Here is a 19,499-nt window from a genome sequence, read left to right on the forward strand (position 1 = left end):
CCGCTGTGCACCACCAGCAAAATTTTTGAAAAGTTATTAGAAGTGCTACCGAGCAGTACTTGCAAAGGACATTTAGTTTACATTTAGTTTGGCCATATGGCCATGACATTCTTGGTCCAAACATAGACAAAGGAGTTGAATTAGAGAGGTGAGGTGAGAGTGATTGCCTTTGATATCAAGGCAGCATTTGACTGAGTATGGCACGAACGAGTCCTAGCAAAACTAGAGTCAATGGGAATCAGGGGAAAACTCACTGTCAGTTGGAATCATACCTGGCTCAAAGGAAGATGGTTACAGTAGTTGGAGATCAATCATCTCAGCTCCATGACATCAATACAGAGTTCGGCAGAGTAGTATTCCAGGCCTAACCATCTTCAGCTACTTCATGAATGAGCTTTCTTCTGTCATAAGATCAGAAATGGGAATGTTCGCTGATGATTGTGCAATGTTCAGCATCATTCTCAATAGCTCAGTCATTGAAGTAGTAAATTTGCATATAGGAAGACCTGGACACATCCAACTTGGCTGGATAAGTAGCAAGTAAAAATGCCATGCAAATGCTAAGCAATGACCATCTCCAAAAAAAGAGAATCGAATCAACAACCCATGACAATCAATGGTGTCATATTCGCTGAATCCTCCGCTGTCAACATAATGGGTGTAACTATTAACCAGATCAATACCTGTGTCTACAAGAGTAGGCCAGAGGTTAGGAATTCTATGGTGAGAAATTAATCTCGTCTCTCCAAAGTCTGTCCACCATCTGCAAGGTATATGTCATAACTGTGACAGAATATTCTCCACTTGCCTGGATGAGTGCAGCACCAACAGCATTCAAGAAGCTTGACACCATCCAGGACAAAACAGCCTCCTTGATTAGCATCCCATCAATCACCTTCAACATTCATTCTTTTCACCCGATAAATTGTTGCATCATTACATACTATCTAAAAGGTGCACTGTAGTAATGCAACATGGATTTTTACACAGCATTTTTCAAAGCCATGGTTTCAAAGCAGATGCATGAAAAGACCACTACCTGCAACTTCTCCTCTAATTTGGATGCCATTCAGACATGGAAATGTAACATTATTCTTTCATTGTTGCTGGGTTAAAATCCTGAAACTTTCTCTTTAACAGCACTGTTGGTGTACTGACACCCCAAGAACAGCAGCAGGTCTTCTACAAAACAGCTGACCACAGAGTTTATAGCCAAAGGAGTCCAGTGTCATGGAGATGTGATACAGTATACAATCTTAGATTAAAACATTCATTTTTTATAATGGGGCATGCTGGTTTCTGTTCTTTATTACATTTTCAAGATAGCTCAGCTTTTTAAACAATAGGTGTGAAGTCTGTGTCCCAATGCTATGTCAGACTGACAAACTCTCTGTATAGTTTTACAGAGTTTTACATGGATTCATGCAGTTTTTGAGCAAAATAAAATATAATTCTACAAAAACAAATTCATCCCATAAGCTTACATGTGTGCGCTACTAGTAGCTAGTTGGAAGTAGGAGCGACAGACTGAGTGTGTATGTGAGTGTGAGTGCACATGATAGAGTGTGTATATATGTGTGTGTGTAAGCTTGGTTAAGTGTGTGTGTGCGTGTGAGCGTGATGGGGTATGCGTGAGGGTGTGCGTGTGTTGGTGTGAGTGCGGGGGTTGCATGTGTATGCACCTGAGAGATAGCTTGTGTATGAGGGATCATCTGCGTGGGCATGTGAATATGTAGGAGTGTGTGTGTGGGTGGGTGTGTGCGCGTGTGTGTATCATGTAGTGGGGTCACCTGTGGTGTGACATGAATCCAAGGTCCCGGTTGAGGCCATTTCCAAAGGTATCAAACTGTGCTATCAGCCTCTACTCAGCCACTCTGCGTTATTGCTTGTCCCAAAGTCCGCCTTGGAGGATGGTTACCCAAAGGTCCGAGGCCGAATGTCCTGGACAGCTGAAGTGTTCCCCAACTGGAGGGAACACTCCTGCCTGGTGATTGCTGTGCGGTGTCCATTCATCCGTTGTCGTAGCGTCTGCTCGGTATCACCAAAGTACCATGCCTCAATGTACCATTATAAAATGTGGAAATTTTATTCTAAGATTGTTTACTGTATCACATCTGCAAGACACTGTGAGCATGATCTTAACCTCCACAACCACCTGATGAAGGAACAGCGCTCCAAATAAACCTGTTGAACTATAACCTGCTGTTATGTGATTTTTAACTTTGTCCACCCCAGTCCAACACTGGCACCTCCAAGTCATGGCAATACAAATTGCAATCTTGTGACAAATGATTCTAAAATATAGGAAACGTAAACAATGTGCACTGTGCTCAAGACAGTATTACATGATCGTCCTCCTCCTGAGGATATCTTGAAAGGAAAAGTACAACCTGTGACCAGATGACATTAAATCCATGTATTCACCTCTATGAACTACTCACGGAAATGTATTTACTTTGCACATCCAAATGAGTCACAGTACACGTAACTATCTATTATAATGAACCAGTGATTCTTGTGCAATTTTAAACAGTATTCATCATAATTCATCAGAATACGTGAAACGTATGTGTTGCCCTGTGTCCTAAAATGCAATTGAAATGACCAAAAGTAAAGCCTTAAAATTGACAGTAAAATCCTACACACATGCAAATATTATTTTCTGAGAAAGAACAACCATCCTAATTCTAGTTTGAACCAGGGATCTCCATACAAATGTAATATAGTATAAGAAATAGAAGCAGAAGAAGACCACATTGCTCTGCCATTCAATAAGATTGCAGTTGATTTTGGGATTCAGCCTCACCGTTCATTCTCTGAGCTATCAAAAATCTATTTATCACAACCATAACCATCTTCAGTGATGGCACATGCACAGTCTACTGAGACAGAGAATTCCAAAGGTTCACAACCCATTGACTAAAGAAAGTTATTCTCATCTCAGTCCTAAATGTCTGACCCTTATTTTAAAAATATGTTCTCTTGTTTTAGATTTCTTGAACAGGGAAATCAATGGGTTAAATTTTGTGCCTTTCCCCACTGCAGTGGTGGAGGCTGGTATTTAATCAGAGAGCAGGTGGGACTGTGTCAAATACCTGCCACCACCCCACAAATCTGTAATAGGAAGACCCTGTTGATGGTCATTCCTCCCTGCTGGCGATAGAGTCCCCTAACTGAGCAACTGATATCCAATCTTGACTTTGTTGCACCATGACTGGCATTAATCAATCAGCAGGTGTGGTGGTGAGATGGTATTAATGGGATTGAAGTGAATGGAGTTCACCATGCAGCATGTTTAACAACTAAACCCTAACATGGTTGCTTGCTGATTTCCAGGAATAATCCCTCCATCAAAGGCACTTAGTTGCCCAACCAATGGACACCGCATCAGAAACGGTGGTTACTGCTGAGAGTGCCCCTATCCTCACTGCTGACTCTCCTACACTCTCCTTTTCTCTACCCCCATCTCGTAAATAGGCTCTATAATCACTAACCTTTACCCTGAGATCCAGAAAACATCTTGGGTTTCAGGCTGTTTTCACTTATGCAACACTATTGGAGATGTAATGGCTGCATTGATTAAAAAATGCACCAGTTTCTGATTGAGCAGTAGCTCCCTAAAAGTGGGATTTCCACCACAGCGTTCTGGTCCCTTGGAAAGACACTTTACTGCCCTGCCTCCTGCACATTAGTGGTGAGCCTTTCTGAAAATGGTAGGACAGGGACCTTTTAGCCTCTATCTCAGCATCCATCTTGTCACCCTTCTTCTGAACCTTGAAAGTTATAATGATGCTATCTCTCATTCTTCTAAGCTTAGAGAATGTAGACCAAAGTTTCTCAGCCTCTTACAAGATGACCCTCTTATCCAAGGGATCAATCTAGTGAACTATAACTGCATTGTTTCCACTGCAAGAATCCTTAAATATTGAGAGTAAACTGCACCACAATACTCTAGGTATGATCTCACCAAAAACTCATACAAAACTGTAGCAAGACCTCTTTTCTCCTGTGCCCAAAACCCCTTACAATAAAGGCCAACATGTCATTTGCTTTCCTAATTGCTTGCCACAACTGTATGATAACTTGAACAAATACATTTAAGTCTCTCAAAACATCAACATTTATAAATTCACACCTTATCAAAGAAAAACTCTGCTTTTTTATTCTTCCAACCAAAGCATGAACTTCATCACCCAACTGGACAATACCAATGCTTTTCCATCTGTCACAAAGTCTTTAATATGAAATTTGCAATGGGATTTAAAGGAAATTGTTGGGAGATTTTGATCATTTTGTTTCAAAGTAATTGTTTATTTATTTCCTTCTCTTTTCCTCTTTGCCCTTTCAGCTAAAATATATGGCCCCCCTAGTCCAGGAACTCCCCACACACATTCGAGACACCACCCATGCCCTCACCTCCTCCAAGACTTCCGTTTCCCTGGCCCCCAATGCCTCATCTTCACCATGGATATCCAATCCCTCTACACCTCCATCCGCCTTGACCAGGGCCTCCAAGACCTCCATTTCTTCCTCTCCCAACGCCCCCAACAGTACCCTTCCACTGACACTCTAATTCGTTTGGCTGAACTGGTCCTCACCCTCAACAATTTCTCCTTTGAATCCTCCCACTTCCTCCAGACCAAAGGGGCAGCCATGGACACCCGTATGGGCCCAAGCTATCCCTGTCTCTTTGTCGGCTACGTAGAACAGTCCATCTTCCGTAGTTACACCATCACCACTCCCCACCTCTTCCTCCGCTACATTGATGACTGCATTGGCGCCACCTCGTGCTCCCGCGAGGAGGTTGAGCAGTTCATCAACTTCACCAACACATTCCACCCTGACCTTAATTTCACCTGGACCATCTCTGACACCTCGCTCCCCTTCCTGGACTCCATCTCCATCAATGACAACCGACTTGACACTGACATTTTTTTACAAACCCATCGACTCCCACAGCTACCTGGATTACACCTCTTCCCACCCTACCTCCTGCAAAAATGCCATCCCGTATTCCCAATTCCTCTGCCTCTGCCGTATCTGCTCCCAGGAGGACCAGTTCCACCACAGAACACACCAGATGGCCTCCTTCTTTAAAGACCACAATTTCCCTTCCCACGTGGTTGAAGATGCCCTCCAATGCATCTCAACCACATCCCGCACCTCCATTCTCAAACTCCACCCCTCCAACCCTAACAAGGATAGAACCCCCCAGTCCTCAACTTCCACCCTATCAACCTATCAAACCGCATCATCCGTCAACATTTCCACCACCTCCAAACGCACCCCATCACCAGAAATATATTTCCCTCCCCACGCCTTTCCGCTTTGCGCAAAGACTGTTTCCTCCGTGACTACCTGGTCTGGTCCACGCCCCCCAACAACCCACCCTCCCCTCCTGGCACCTTCACCTGCCACCGCAGGAATTGCAAAACCTGTGCCCACACCTCCTCCCTCACCTCCATCAAAGGCCCCAAAGGAGCCTTCCACATCCATCAAAGTTTCACCTGCATATCCACCAATGTCATTTATTGTATCCATTGCTCCCGATGCTGTCTCCTTTTCATTAGGGAGACAGGACGCCTCCTCACAGAGCGCTTTAGGGAACATCTCCCAGACACCCGCACCAATCAACCCCACCACACCATGGCCCAACATTTCAACTCCACCTCCCACTTTGCCAAGGACATGCAGGTCCTGGGCCTCCTCCACCGCTGCACCCTCACCACCCGATGCCTGGAGAAAGACTGCGTCATCTTCTGCCTCGGAACACTTCAACCCTAGGGCATCAATGTAGACTTCACTAGTTTCCTCATTTCCCCTCCCCCCACCCTACCCCAGTTCCTAACTTCCAGCTCAGCACTGTCCTCATGACCTGTCCTACCTGCCTATCTCCCTTCCCACCTATCCGCTCCACCCTCCTCTCTGACCTATCACCTTCATCCCCACCCCCATTCACCCATTGTACTCTTTGCTACCTTCTCCCCCTCCCCCCCCCCCCCCCCCCCCCCCCGCCCCCTTATCTCTCCACCCTGGAGGCTCCTTGCCGCCGTTCCTGATGAAGGGCTTTTGCCCGAAATGTCGATTTTACTGCTCCTCAGATGCTGCCTGACCTGCTGTGCTTTTCCAGCACCACTCTAACCCAGCTAAAATATGTGGTTTATTAATTACTTGATTATATTTCGAAGCTGGGATTATGCTTTACTGAAGACAGTCTTCATGAATTCTAAAGCCTATGGTTATTGGGTAATTGTTAAGGCCGCTCATGTGAGGCACAAAGATACTGGAGGCAAAGTTTGATTCAGAACATCTGTAACAAGAAATCACATAATTTCAATGACTTCTTGCACTGTTATAAATGTTTTATGATCAGAACACATAAGGAATAGAGAAAGTGGAATCACAGAGCAAGGGAGATTTTTTATTAGAACTAGATTTGCATATTCATATCTTTTTAACTGTTTTGCTTGCAGAACAATGTTATTATGCTATTATAAAATATTATGTAGCTTCAGATTCTACCAGGCAATAAAGCTGAAAAGACATCTCAAGTTTAAATTGACATGAATTCCACCAACTCAGAAAAATGACTCTAGAATATCATAATAAAATTCAAAAATAATTTCAAACCATGCCTGGCTCATCAGGTCTCAAGCCGAAGAGCACTGATACTTCTTTTAAATTGTATGTTAATTAAACAAATTATTTTTAGCATTAAAAATGAGACATAAAAAGTACAGCACAGGAACAGGCCCATCAGCTTACCATGTTTGTGCTGACCATGATGCCATTCTAATTGCAATAAAAAATTAAATGTAATCTTCTGTAAAATAATTCTGTAAATGAAGTTGGAATAATTGAGTTAAAGTGTGACAACATAACATCAGTAATAAATCAGTTAGCAGACTGAATAGAATTTCCTTTACAGCTATCTGACAAAGACTGGACTCTGTATGTGTTATATCGCAGAGAGCAATTACAACACCATGGAGTAGAAACTCATATACAATGCACCAAGTTTCTGGTGGAAATCCAAAACACAAATTCATTTCCTGAAGGCAAGACTTTGGCTCATTGTCTACTGATGCTTCTTCTCCTTGAGCTAGTTTATTCACGATTATTGTCAATGGTGATTTGCCATTGCTTTCCACTCTCAGCGGAACTAACTCTGCAGTATTGGTGTGATTGAACAACATGCTATCTAGCCGACTGAGCCAGCTGGCCTCCTAAATATATAATACAGGATCCTTGTATATACAATTAAATATAAATTATGATTATAAATATATAATACAGGTCAGGGTTGTATGGGGGCTCAGTGGTTAGCACTGCTGCCTCACAGTGTGCCGGGGACCAGGTTCATTTCCAGCATTAGGCGACTGTCCATAGAGAGTTTGCATATTCTCCCTGTCTGCATGGGTTTCCTCCAAGAGCTCCGGTTTCCTCCCACAGTCGAAAGATGTGCAGGTTAGATGGATTGGCTGTGCTAAATTGCCCATAGTGTTCAGAGATATGCAGGCTAGGTGAATTAACCATGGTAAATGTGGGGTTACAAACGTAGGATAGACAGGGTGGATCAGGGTGGGATGCTGTTTGGGATGGGGGGAGTCAGTGTGGACTCGATGGGCCGAATGGCCTACTTCCACACTGTTAGGATTTCATGACTTTGAAGAATCCATGCAGAAATTAGTTATTGATAGACTTGTTCAATTCTGAATCCCCACAACTGCCAAGAAAAGGTAAATGATTTCGTATGTCTTAACAAAATATTTCATGATAAATGAAGAGGGACAAAAGTACTCTCCCTATGGTTCCCTATTCCTCCAGTAACATCCTTTGTGAAATTATCTGATGAGTTTCACTAATGAGAGGTCTCTTCACTTAGATCTGTTGCTGTGTAATCAAGTATGCTGATAAGGCCTGAACACCAATTTCCATTGATGCTCAAGCCACTTAGATCACATGTGAATTGGTCCTCAGACCAAAGCAAAGATCACAATGACCTTCTACTCCACACAGGAGACTGTCAGCCGATAAAACTGAAACTAAATGAATGATCTTGTCATGAGATTAATTCAGCTGGAGGAGACAGACCATAAGGGTATGTGGTTGAATTGAAAGAAAGTGACCAATTAACAGAGAGCCATATCGAAACTTATTGTTGTTGATAGAATCATAACTTCATGTAGATAGAAGTTTAAAAAGCAACCAAACATTCCAAAATAGAGTGAGTAAATGAAGTTGCAGCAGGTAATTCACGGCAGGTAAATATGAGGTTATCATTTTGGATTAAAACAAAAGATAGCTCATTGCATTATTTCATGGTGGAAAGCTAAGAACAGCATAAGACCAAAGAGATTTACGATGATATTTGTACACGGCTCTGAAATGTACAAGGTACAAGCAGCAATCAAGAAGGGTCATGGACTGTTTGCTTTATTCACTGGGAGGCTTGAAATGAAAGGAAAAACATTTGCTATAGCTATAAAACATGCTGTTTAGACCAACTGTATACTATACTGGATATCACACCTTACAATGGATATACTGGTTTGGGAGTTGGCACACACAGTAGGTTCACCAGAATGGGCGGCACGGTGGCACAGTGGTTAGCACTGCTGCCTCACAGCGCCAGAGACCCGGGTTCAATTCCAGCCTCGGGCGACTGTCTGTGTGGAGTTTGCACGTTCTCCCTGTGTCTGCGTGGGTTTCCTCCGGGTGCTCCGGTTTCCTCCCACAATCCAAAGATGTGCAGGTCAGGTGAATTGGCCATGCTAAATTGCCTGTAGTGTTAGGTAAGGGGTAAATGTCGGGGTATGGGTGGGTTGCGTTTCAGCGGGTCGGTGTGGACTTGTTGGGCCGAAGGGCCTGTTTCCACACTGTAATCTAATCTAATGTTACAAGGGCTTCAATGGTTGCAGCAGGAGGAAAAATCTACATAATAAAAGGCCAGTGTTTTATTAAATTTATAGCAGGTCAAGAAAAAACTTGACTGAGATTTATAACATTTTGAAAGAAAGTGAAGGGATAGGTAGAGAAAATCGTTCTTCCCACTGGTTGGCGAGTCACAGATAGGGGGTTACACTCTTAAAATCAGAGTCAGGTCATTCAGGTGAGGTTACACTTCACACAGAGGTGGGGAGGTCTCTCCTATAAAAGACAATGTGTTAGCATTTCAATTTCTCTTTAAAATTGAAACTGTTAGATTTTTGTTAGCTGAAGTTATTAAGATTTATGGAACATGACAGCTGAATACAGATGAGCTATGATCTCATTGAATGACAGACAGATTTGAAGGATAGAATGGCCTGCTGCTGAACTGAATTCCAAACCTTAAAAATGGAAAGTTACAACTCAAAGAAAATCTGAATAATTCTGCAATACAATTTTGGGCCAAAGGAGGTCGCAGTGACCACTCTATGGGATCTGCATCTGCCAGCAAAAGTCCAAATGCTTCAAAAACATTTCAATCAAATCACAAATTTAGGGGAGGAGTAAGTTATCTTAATATCCTCTACAGCAATATATGGGGAATACCTCAAGCTCACAATAGAAGGATACATTCCATGTGCACTCTGATGCACAAAAATACGTGAATTATTTACATATTTATACAACAGTTTTAAGGGCTCATAACTTGGCAGACCAATTTTTAAAAACATTTTATTTAAGGGTATAATGGATTTAAATGAAGATCCAGAAAAATCTCTGGCCTGAAATGTTGGTCATACTACTGTGAGGGGTGCACCTGTATAATGATGCCAAAGTTCCCTTAAGAATTAGGATGCCCTGGTGGTTCAGTGTTTAGCATTGCTGCCTCACAGTACCAGGAGCCTAGGTTCAATCCCAGCCTCGGGCGACCGTCTGCATAGAGCTTGTGTGCTCTCCCATTGTCTGCACAGGCTTCCTTTGGGTGTTCTGGTTTCTTGCCACAGTACAAAAATGTGCAGGTTAGGTGGATTAGGAATAGGGTAAGGGGCTTGTTTTGGATTGGATGCTTATTGGAGGATTGGTGCAGACTTGTTGGACTGTAGGGATTCTATGATTTGGGCATTAGTAGAATGGAGCCTATTTCAACGAGTAGTGCAAAATTCAGGCACAGTGGCCTTCGGGTATGTGGGTGTGAGTTCCAGGGCTGAGGTTGAGAGTGAAGACTCCTATTCCTCCTGGATCCATATTCTGCAAAGTAGCTTACCTTCTAGATCAGGTTTGGCCTACCACAGGCAATCCCCTTGAGTGCAGCTGACAATAGACATGACTACCTCAGGATAAATCTTCAGAGACAGGCTTTCAATCAGACAACAAGCCCTTTACTTGCACTTATATAGAATCAGATGCCTACTTCTAGCTAAGGTGCAGGATACATATCTTTAGCCAAATCTGTGATCTAGCAATTTTTGGTTATGAGTGTGCAAGCACTTTCTGCCCACTATCCGAAGTCTTAGTTTACTTTGTAACACTCTAGGAATGGATGCATCCTGGGCTAATTTTAAGTCAGCAAGTCATGCCCAACAGGGAAGTGTACCATTTATATGGCTGGCCAAACCCAGCTCCCAAGGTGGTCATCCTTGAATTTTGTGGTGAACTTTGCCTTGAGATATTTCTCTTGGCTCTATCATAAGATGACTTTTCTATGAAAAACAAATAAATAGGTGACATTTACACAACCTCCTGATGTCAGATAACCAGTCCACCAGAAGCAAGATTCCTGCTTCTTGTATACATAAAGAAGAACTAAGACTGTTTGACGTCTAAGGTTGAATATACAGTTAAATGTTAATGTTAGCACTTTGCAGCATATTAACACTGCCTTCTGACAATTCAGTCTCAAGACTCCATATAACTGAAATGAACTGCAGTGAGACATATTATGTTCGGTCAGATTCTACTTCTATATTTAAGCAGCATTTATAGAATAACTGCAGCCTTAGTGTAAACACATTTGAAATAAAAAGAGTTGAAAATGCACAGCAGACTGACTTTCATAACAGGTGATAGCTGACCTTTAACTCATATTTCTCCTTTCAGGTGTTGACATGCATTGTCCCTATTTTCAGTTTCTATTCTTTGTTGTTAGTGTCTTTATGATACATAAATACAAAAAGTATTTAGCACAGATCTACATTAAATCCATTATTAAAACTAACACCATCTTCCCTGATTAATTATATGTCATGTTGAGCTCACTGAAGTGTTAAATAAAGACGATTAAAAAAAAATCAATCACTACCATCCTCAGCAGTTCAGAATTGCAGCACTGAAGCATTAGCAGGATCTCGCATCCTGGCCCCATCATCTCTGTATTAGATAGAAATACCTGCAACTTTCACAATTGATAGTTTGCTCTGGTTGGCCATTACGCAATCTGGGTGTAAGTGGTTCTACTTCAGTGTGTGGTCTGCTACTGCTGTCATTCAATTTAAATCATCTACATGCATCAACTCAGATCGTAGATACATTGAATTTAAAAGAAATACATTTTTAATATTATCACTTGATGTCTCTAATTTCTTTCAGTATACTTAGCACATTTTACATATAATATGGGAGCACCAAATGCTGCACACCCATATCCAATGTTTAATGGACCGCATGTTGCACACCCGCCACCATGCAATATTTAATGAATATGTGATAGTTCTAGTGCCTTAATCAGAAAATTGCCTAACTCTATTATTACATAGGACCATAGAAATATAGGAACAGGACTAGGTGATTCATGCCTTTGAGACTGTTCTGCCATACAACTAGACCATGGTAGACTTGAATTTTAACTCAATTTACATGCATCATAGAAACAGAGAGAATAGGAACAGGAGTAGGCCTCTCAGTCCTTTGAGCTTGCTTCAGCATTCAATATAATCATACCTGATCATTCTACTCAGTACACTCTTTCTATTTTCACCCATGACCTTTGCTCCTTTTACTCCAAGGTATCTCCTTCTTGAAAACAATTAGCTCCATATCCTACAATACCCTTGTAATCTATAGATCTTAATTTTGAAATTTCCAATTGACCTAACCTTAACAACAATTTAGGGGGAAATGTTCCAGATTTTTACCTGATGCCATCCTGAATAGCTCTAATTTAAGCCTGCTTTTTGGGTTACCCCAGAAAAAAATTCTCTCCATCTGCCCTGTTAAATCCTTAACAAGTTTTTAACTTCTCAATTAGGTCACTCCTAAATATTCTATGCCCAAAATCTGTTTTCATAATTCGATTATTTTAGTTCTAGTGTTTCAGTGAGTTTGAGCAATGCATCTCCTCAAAGGCTAATACTGTACATAATTCCTGAGCTGTGCTGCACAGAACTGAATACTGAATACCAGAATTGAAAATCATATACAAGAGGCTGTTTCAGTTAAAATAGTCAACTTCAAATACGCACTTGCAACTTTTATAATGTCATCGGGCAGCACGGTAGCTCAGTGGTTAACACTACTACTTCACAGTACCAGGGACCCAGGTTCAATTCTAGCCTCGGGTGACTGTTTCTGTGGAGTTTGTACATTCTCCCAGGGTCTGTGTGGGTCTCCTCTGGGTGCTCCAGTTTCCTTCCACAGTACAAAAGGTGTGTAGGTTGGCCATAGGAAATGCAGGTTTACTGGGGTAGGGTAGGGGAGTGAGTCTGGTTGGGATGCCCTTCCGAGGGTAGGTGTGGACCTGTTGAGTGGAATGGCCTGTTTCCACACTGTAGAGATTCCATGGATCATTCAATGCTCAAAGATTTTGTTCCTTAATGCACACCCCTAGTTTTAAACTTTTTTAATATATATGGCTGCATTGAAGATACTTCAAATATTCAACCTAATGACAAGCAGGAGCTGCTCTTCCAAAGCTCAACACTCCATACACACGCCAGAAAAGGAAATAGAAAATGAAAGAAATGCTTACTTCTGATGATCTACTTTCTGACCAGCAGCTTTCATTAGTGTTTCATGGAGACTAGCAGCTTTTGGTGAACCTTTTGGGCTCGTGTCAGATTCACCACTTTCTTCATCTCCCATTGCTTTAATATAGCTGCCACTTCTCATCCTTCGGCAGGGGATCTCCTCATCTTTGTTTCCCAGTGGATATCCTCCCCATTCATCCTGGGGGACCTGGACCATTTAAAATAGAATATATAAACAATAGTTAATCATTCAGACACAGAACAATGCAACACAATTCCAAATTCTTTAAACTTGGCAATTTCTTGCTCGTCGTGAACCGAGTAATTTGTCATATGTTATAGGCCTTGTCGCTTCACCAGAAATTTGTGAAACTTAAAGTGGATACATTTTCTAATTTTAAAAAATGAAGAAGAAAATGAATACTATGTTCATTTTAGGGATGGCACTAGGGATGCTAAGTAATTAAATATTTTAAAAATTCAGAATTGCAGCAAAATTAAATGACATAGTTAACAAATTAAGGGAAAAAACCTGCATTTCTAAGCAAAACATAAACTCTAAATTGTCACTTAATACTTGTTAGTAATTCATATGATTTTTATTAGAACAGTGAATGCTGGAAATTTGAAGAATGAACTGTAAACTTTGAAAACATAGCAGATACATCAACATTTGAAAAGGCAGAAAAAAAATGTATTGCATATATTTGAAATTGAATATGAGCCCAAGTCACCAATTTGAAATAAATGTAATGACATTTTATGTAGGAATCTGTGACACATTTTACTTTATTTCATTCTCAATAACTTCTCTATACTGGATCTTTAGGATTTAATTACAGTACTGTTAGAAAGTAAGGGAACTAATGTTGTTTCAAACATGTACACAATTTGTTTCACCATTCGATCACTATGTTTTTCCTTTAACAATAGCACAATTGGTATTGAGATACAGCAAGACCTAAAGTGAGATTTCCCAAGTTAATTACAGCAGCAGCCTGATACCCCAAATCATCAAACTCCTGGATGATGAGAGATAGTTTTTTCACACGCTCTCCCTTGGTTGTTTCCAAAAAGGTAAATTTTAAAAGGATTCTTCCCTTGTCGATGCCTTTTCTTCAGCCCAATGGAATTTATGTTTCAAAAGGAGCCAATTTAACCAGCCTTTCTTGAGTGTGAGTTTATTGGTTAATAAATGTGAAAGGAATAATAATACAGCATACATACACACAAATTAGGAATAAAGTGTGAGCCCAAAAGAAAAGTCAGAAGCTATATAGATTGGTCTCTCTGGATCATTCATGAAACATTGATGGTAGAGTGTTGGTATTTGAACAGTTGTTTTCATGTTTCTTGGCTTTCGCAGGTTAGTTAAAATCCTTTAGTCCTGTTTCCTTTTGATGGTGGGCATTGGCAGCACTCAGAGCGAGAGAGTCCTTCTTGCCCTGTTCCTTCTGTTTGGCTTTTTGGCGAGTTGGCTTGCAGCATTCAAAGCAAAAGACATTTTAACTACAATGTAGGAGTGACTAGTAGATGGCTCTTTAAATGCTATCTTCATAGCTTTCGAAGCTCACTTTACCAGCACATATTCTTCTACAACGTTTTTCACCAGTACACAGATAGCAGGGTAATAGTCAATTTCTAAACCCATTCTATGATTTTTTTTCTTAGAGGGATAAAACACAAATATATCCGCGAGAAGTGGTTTCTTGCTGAGAGGGGCTACGGAGGAAATAATTCACCCTATTATCATCTCTGGTTGTGATTTTCTCTGTCTCTAAAGCTTCCCTGAAATTCTACAGGTGTGACTTTGCATAGGCCTCATAAAGTATTTCACCAGGCAGTATTGCAGACTTTATTTGCCTGTAACAGTGCTCTTTGAAAAAACACATTTTGGAATTTAAAATTTAAAAAAAGTTCATTGCACTTCAGTGTTGATCTATCAACAAGACACTTTTTCCACATGAAATTAGAATTAAATCAGATGTATTCACATTTTATTACAAATGTAAAGAAATAAAAACAATTAATACATCAAACACATTCACACCAACTCAAATTATTTCTCTGTACCTCAGCTAATAACTTTCCACTTTTAACTGGGTCTCTTTCAGTTTTCTTTGGGACATCTGATCAATAACATCCAATTTCCCAGCAGTGTAACCTGGCATTCTGGGTATTTCACACAAATTAACAAGTTGTGGTCAGGATACTGTTAGAAAGTAAGGAAGCTGATTTTGTTTCAAAATATCAAAAGATACCTAAAAGTTAAGGCTGAAGCATTTGCAACAATCTTCAGCTCGAAGTCTCGAGTGAATGATCCATCTTGGCCCCTCCAAGGGATTCCCAGAGTTACTAGTCTTTGACTTCCAAACAACTCAATTCCCTCTATAAAATTTCAGGAAATGGCTGAAGGGCAATGGATATTGCAAAGGATAAGACCCTGCCACTATTCCACAATGGCACTCAAAACTAGGGTTCAAGAACCTGCTGTCTCACTAGGTAATCTAATTGCAGCAAGCTATAACTCTAGCATCTATCTGATGATGTGGAAAATTGCCCTCATAAGTCCTGTGCACAAAAATGCAAGGTCAGATCTAACAAAGGCAATTAATGTACAACAGTCTACTCTCAATCATCAATAAAGTGGTGAAAGATGTCATCAACAATAGCATCAAGCAGCATTTGTTTAACAGTAACCTGCACACTGAGGTCCCATTTGGGTTCTGCCAGGGCTGTTCCACTAGGAGGTTGTCTCAATACACTACACAATGAGAAAAATTGCATTATCTGGTTTATTAGTCTTTGAAAGGAAATTTCAGACCATAAATGGCACTTGACACAGGTATAACCTATCTGGAATTTTGGAGGCAGAAAGTTCCTTCAAGCAGGCAGTCCAGGCACCTCCCAGTGTCCTTGAGTAAATCTATTTTGGTATGGTAGACTGTTTTATTTACCATATCTATGAAAGATGGTGAAAGATGTCATCAACAATAGCATCAAGCAGCATTTGTTTAACAGTAACCTGCACACTGAGGTCCCATTTGGGACCAGGAAATTGGTTAAGAGCTGGATTTAGCCAATGCTTTATTTTTAGTTGTGAGTGCAGAGCCTGGTGAGTTTGTCAAAAGTACAAGGGGTAACTGCATCTTCTGCTGATGTCTCCATTAATTGGGGATCCAGCATGAGTTAATCTCCTCCTGAAACTGGACCAGCTTTATTGCACCTAACCAACAGCAATGTTGCATAATGGGACAGGCATCTTCTACATCCATAACATATACAGCTAACTTTTGAAGCCTGGCTTGTCTCTGCATTATTCCTCAAATGCATTCAGTGACTGACGTCATTAGATCTGCTCGCTATTAAGCTGATGGATGAATTCGAAGTCAAGGTTTCCTTTTATTTAAGTATTAGTTAGGAGGGTAGTAAGACATTCAATGTGGTCCTTTCACATCTCCCTCTAATTTTCTTGCTTTTCCTCAGCTTCCAGATTGATGGCAATGGGTCAGCTAATAATGCCCTCCTCAACGGTGATTTTTGCTTCATCAAAATGAATAAATGCAAGATATATTTTATCAAAACGTTTTGACTTGTATTCATCAGGACAATTAACAAAATTTATACAGTCTGCAAGGAGAGAGCTGAATGGTTGGCAAATGGTCTCTAACGAATTATGCTGACAAAACAATTTAGGAACATCAGTCTGGCTCAGAGTTAGGGCAATTGTGCATATTAGAAGCTATGTATATTAATAGATAATGTCCTTGTTCTTTGCAGATAGAAAAAGACATGGATGTGAAGTGGGGCTGCATTAATTCAAGAAAATTTGTGATAGCTTCCTTCATTTCATAGGAGAATGCCTTGATCAATCAGAGTCAAACCTCGATGTAAATCTAAACAAAACGTGGCAATCAATCTTGATAGTATGAAATGAAATATAGTCAGAAAATTTGTGGGTTCAGAGGCGTAGACTTTTAAAATGCCATGAACAGATGCACAAAATAATTAAGAACACTAATAGAATGCTGGCCTTTATATCTAGAGAACTGCAGTAGAAGGATGCAGAAATTATACTGCAACTATACAAAACCCTGGGTAGATCCCACTTGAGATACTGTGAATAGATCTGGGCACCACACCTTAGCAAAGATATATTGGCCTTGGAGGGAGTCCAATGTAGGTTTACAAGGATGACACCTGGACCTCAGGGGATAGGTGGATATGAGGATAAATTATACAAATTAAGCCTGTTTTCTCTAGAATTTAGTAGCTTAAGGGCTGATCTGATCAAATTATTCAAAGTAGTGACAGGAAAGGACAGGTTTAAATTCAGAAAATTGATACCTTTCCCAATAATTTTCAGCTGAGATGTCATCACATTTCCAGATTTTAGTCACAATCTAGTTCATAGGGCCTAAAGTTGCATTTATCTTTTCCTCACCACTACTGTAACATCTTTCCTCATTCACTCTCACCCCAACACCATCATAACTACTGACACCACTAACCCTGCATGTCCTCCATGCTGTTGACTCACTCGCTCAGGACACTTCCCCACATCAGCAAAATGTAACAGCTTTGCCACCCACTTCCATCTCCCTTAATACCTACTTCTTCTTCATTCCAGGAGGAATGCAGCCCACAATAGGGCAGGAAAGGTCAAGGCAGGGCTATCTGACATTTGGATTGTCTGCAGAGTCAAGAGAGCATTCTGATTCTGACAGTCCTGAGTGGCTGACTGATCACTTACAAGTCTCTGGATTGATCTCAAAGGCTGCCCTCAACCTACTATGTCTGGCCTCCCTGAGTGAAGGCTATCTCCCTTAACTTGACCTAACCCTGCTGACAACCATGACAAGCTTACTTTCCTTGTGACTACTTTAAATGGCAAGGCAAAATAGAAGTAGTGTGAGCCTGGTATTTCTGGCTGAGAAGTAAAGCATAAAAAAGCAAGGCATGGCAATGCAAGGTAGGGATACAATTACTATTCAGGTAGGCTCAGAGTAGTTAAGTGCTAAGACAGCAAGTGAAGGGCCTGGAGAGGCAGCCTGGTCCAGTAAACTGGGAGCACATATCCCTGAGAACACAGTGCCCTTGCTGCAACCTTACAATGATAGCTACCAGTGCAGCTTGAGGTGCGGCATTGTGCAGAAGTATCCTGAAAGGTGAGCAGAGATGAACCATGAGAGTTCCTGGAGGTTGAAACATTTTGGATGACAATACCCCTGGATGAGGTGAGGATGTTGCTGATACCAATTTAGCCCATTGAAATGTTGGGGACTGGTGTCCAACATGGAGGTCTTGTAGAGCAAGCAGCAAGTTGAATTTGCCAGGAAACCTTTCTGATTTCCATGTTGAGATTTCTCAACAAGGTTAGGCCACTGTTGGAATATTGTGTGCAATTCTGGTCTCCTTCCTATCGGAAAGATGTTGTGAAACTTGAAAGGGTTCAGAAAAGATTTACAAGGATGTTGCCAGGGTTGGAGGGTTTGAGCTATGGGGAGAGGCTGAACAGGCTGAGGCTGTTTTCCCTGGAGCATTATGAGGGGCATGGATAGGATAGATAGACAAAGTCTTTTCCCTGGGGTTGGGAAGTCCAGAACTAGAGGGCATAGGCTTAGGGTGAGAGGGGAAAGATATAAAAGAGACCTAAAAGGCAACTTTTTCATGCAGAGGGTGATACGTGTATGGAATGAGCTGCCAGAGGATGTGGTGGAGGCTGGTACAATTGCAACATTTAAGAGGCATTTGGATGGGTATTTGAATAGGAAGGTTTTGGAGGGACATGGGCCGGGTGCTGGCAGGTGGGACTAGATTGGATTGGGATATCTGGTCGGCATGGACAGTTTGGACAGAAGGGTCTGTTTCCATGCTGTACATCTCTATGACTCTATTTGGCTTGTGAGTTTGCAAAATTGAAATGCTGAATATTAAGTGATTAAGGTGAGTTGGCCCATCAACAATGTGATTTGTAAGCAATCACCACTTTACTTGGCAACTTGCCAGCGCCTAGCGAGCAGATCATTGCATTGCTTGTCAAAAGCATAAAAGGTGGATTGAAGGGTCTTGCCACCAATTTCACTGAATTCTGCTACAAATCTCACCATAGCCCACATCACACTGACTTCAACAAGACTGTTTTTAAATTTCAAGCTTTTAAAGCAACAATTCCAAACATCAACATGAAAAAAATGGAAAGCTGTATTTACTAGGGTTTGAATTTTATGACATGACTAGGTACAAATATTTTTGTTGAGAAGCACAAGTATCAAGACAGAAACTTGAATAATTAGAAAAACTGAATTGCACAAACTATGATGGACTATTCAATATGTTTTGTAAACTCTGTTAAAGCTGAAGAACAGTACCAGTTGACATTGCAAAATGATCATCAGAGGCAATGAGTCACAGGTCCTGGGGCTTTCTAAGATATAGTAACAGCAGGTTTCATGCAACAATGCTTCAGCTTGGTGTCACGGTGTAATTTTTAATATTGACCATATTTCAAAGATCCAAGCTAGCTAGACTTTGCATGTTGATGAGTTATGTTGAGTAAAGAAAAATGATCAAACATAGACCACTTTACTTCACAATTTACACCCA

General features: G+C 41.0%; 1 protein-coding gene across 10 annotated transcripts in view; it reads right to left on the minus strand.

Moving 5' to 3' along the window:
• dlgap2a (discs, large (Drosophila) homolog-associated protein 2a) overlaps positions 1-19,499 on the minus strand; it is a 961,527-nt gene that overhangs the window by 89,505 nt on the left and 852,523 nt on the right. For all 10 annotated transcript variants that reach the window (XM_072560917.1, XM_072560918.1, XM_072560915.1 and 7 more), the window contains one exon: positions 12,896-13,101. In XM_072560917.1, coding sequence (XP_072417018.1) covers positions 12,896-13,101 — 206 coding nt within the window. The remainder of the gene's footprint in view (positions 1-12,895; positions 13,102-19,499) is intronic.

This window comes from Chiloscyllium punctatum, chromosome 3, assembly GCF_047496795.1.
Source record: "Chiloscyllium punctatum isolate Juve2018m chromosome 3, sChiPun1.3, whole genome shotgun sequence".
Classification (NCBI taxonomy): Eukaryota; Metazoa; Chordata; class Chondrichthyes; order Orectolobiformes; family Hemiscylliidae; genus Chiloscyllium; species Chiloscyllium punctatum.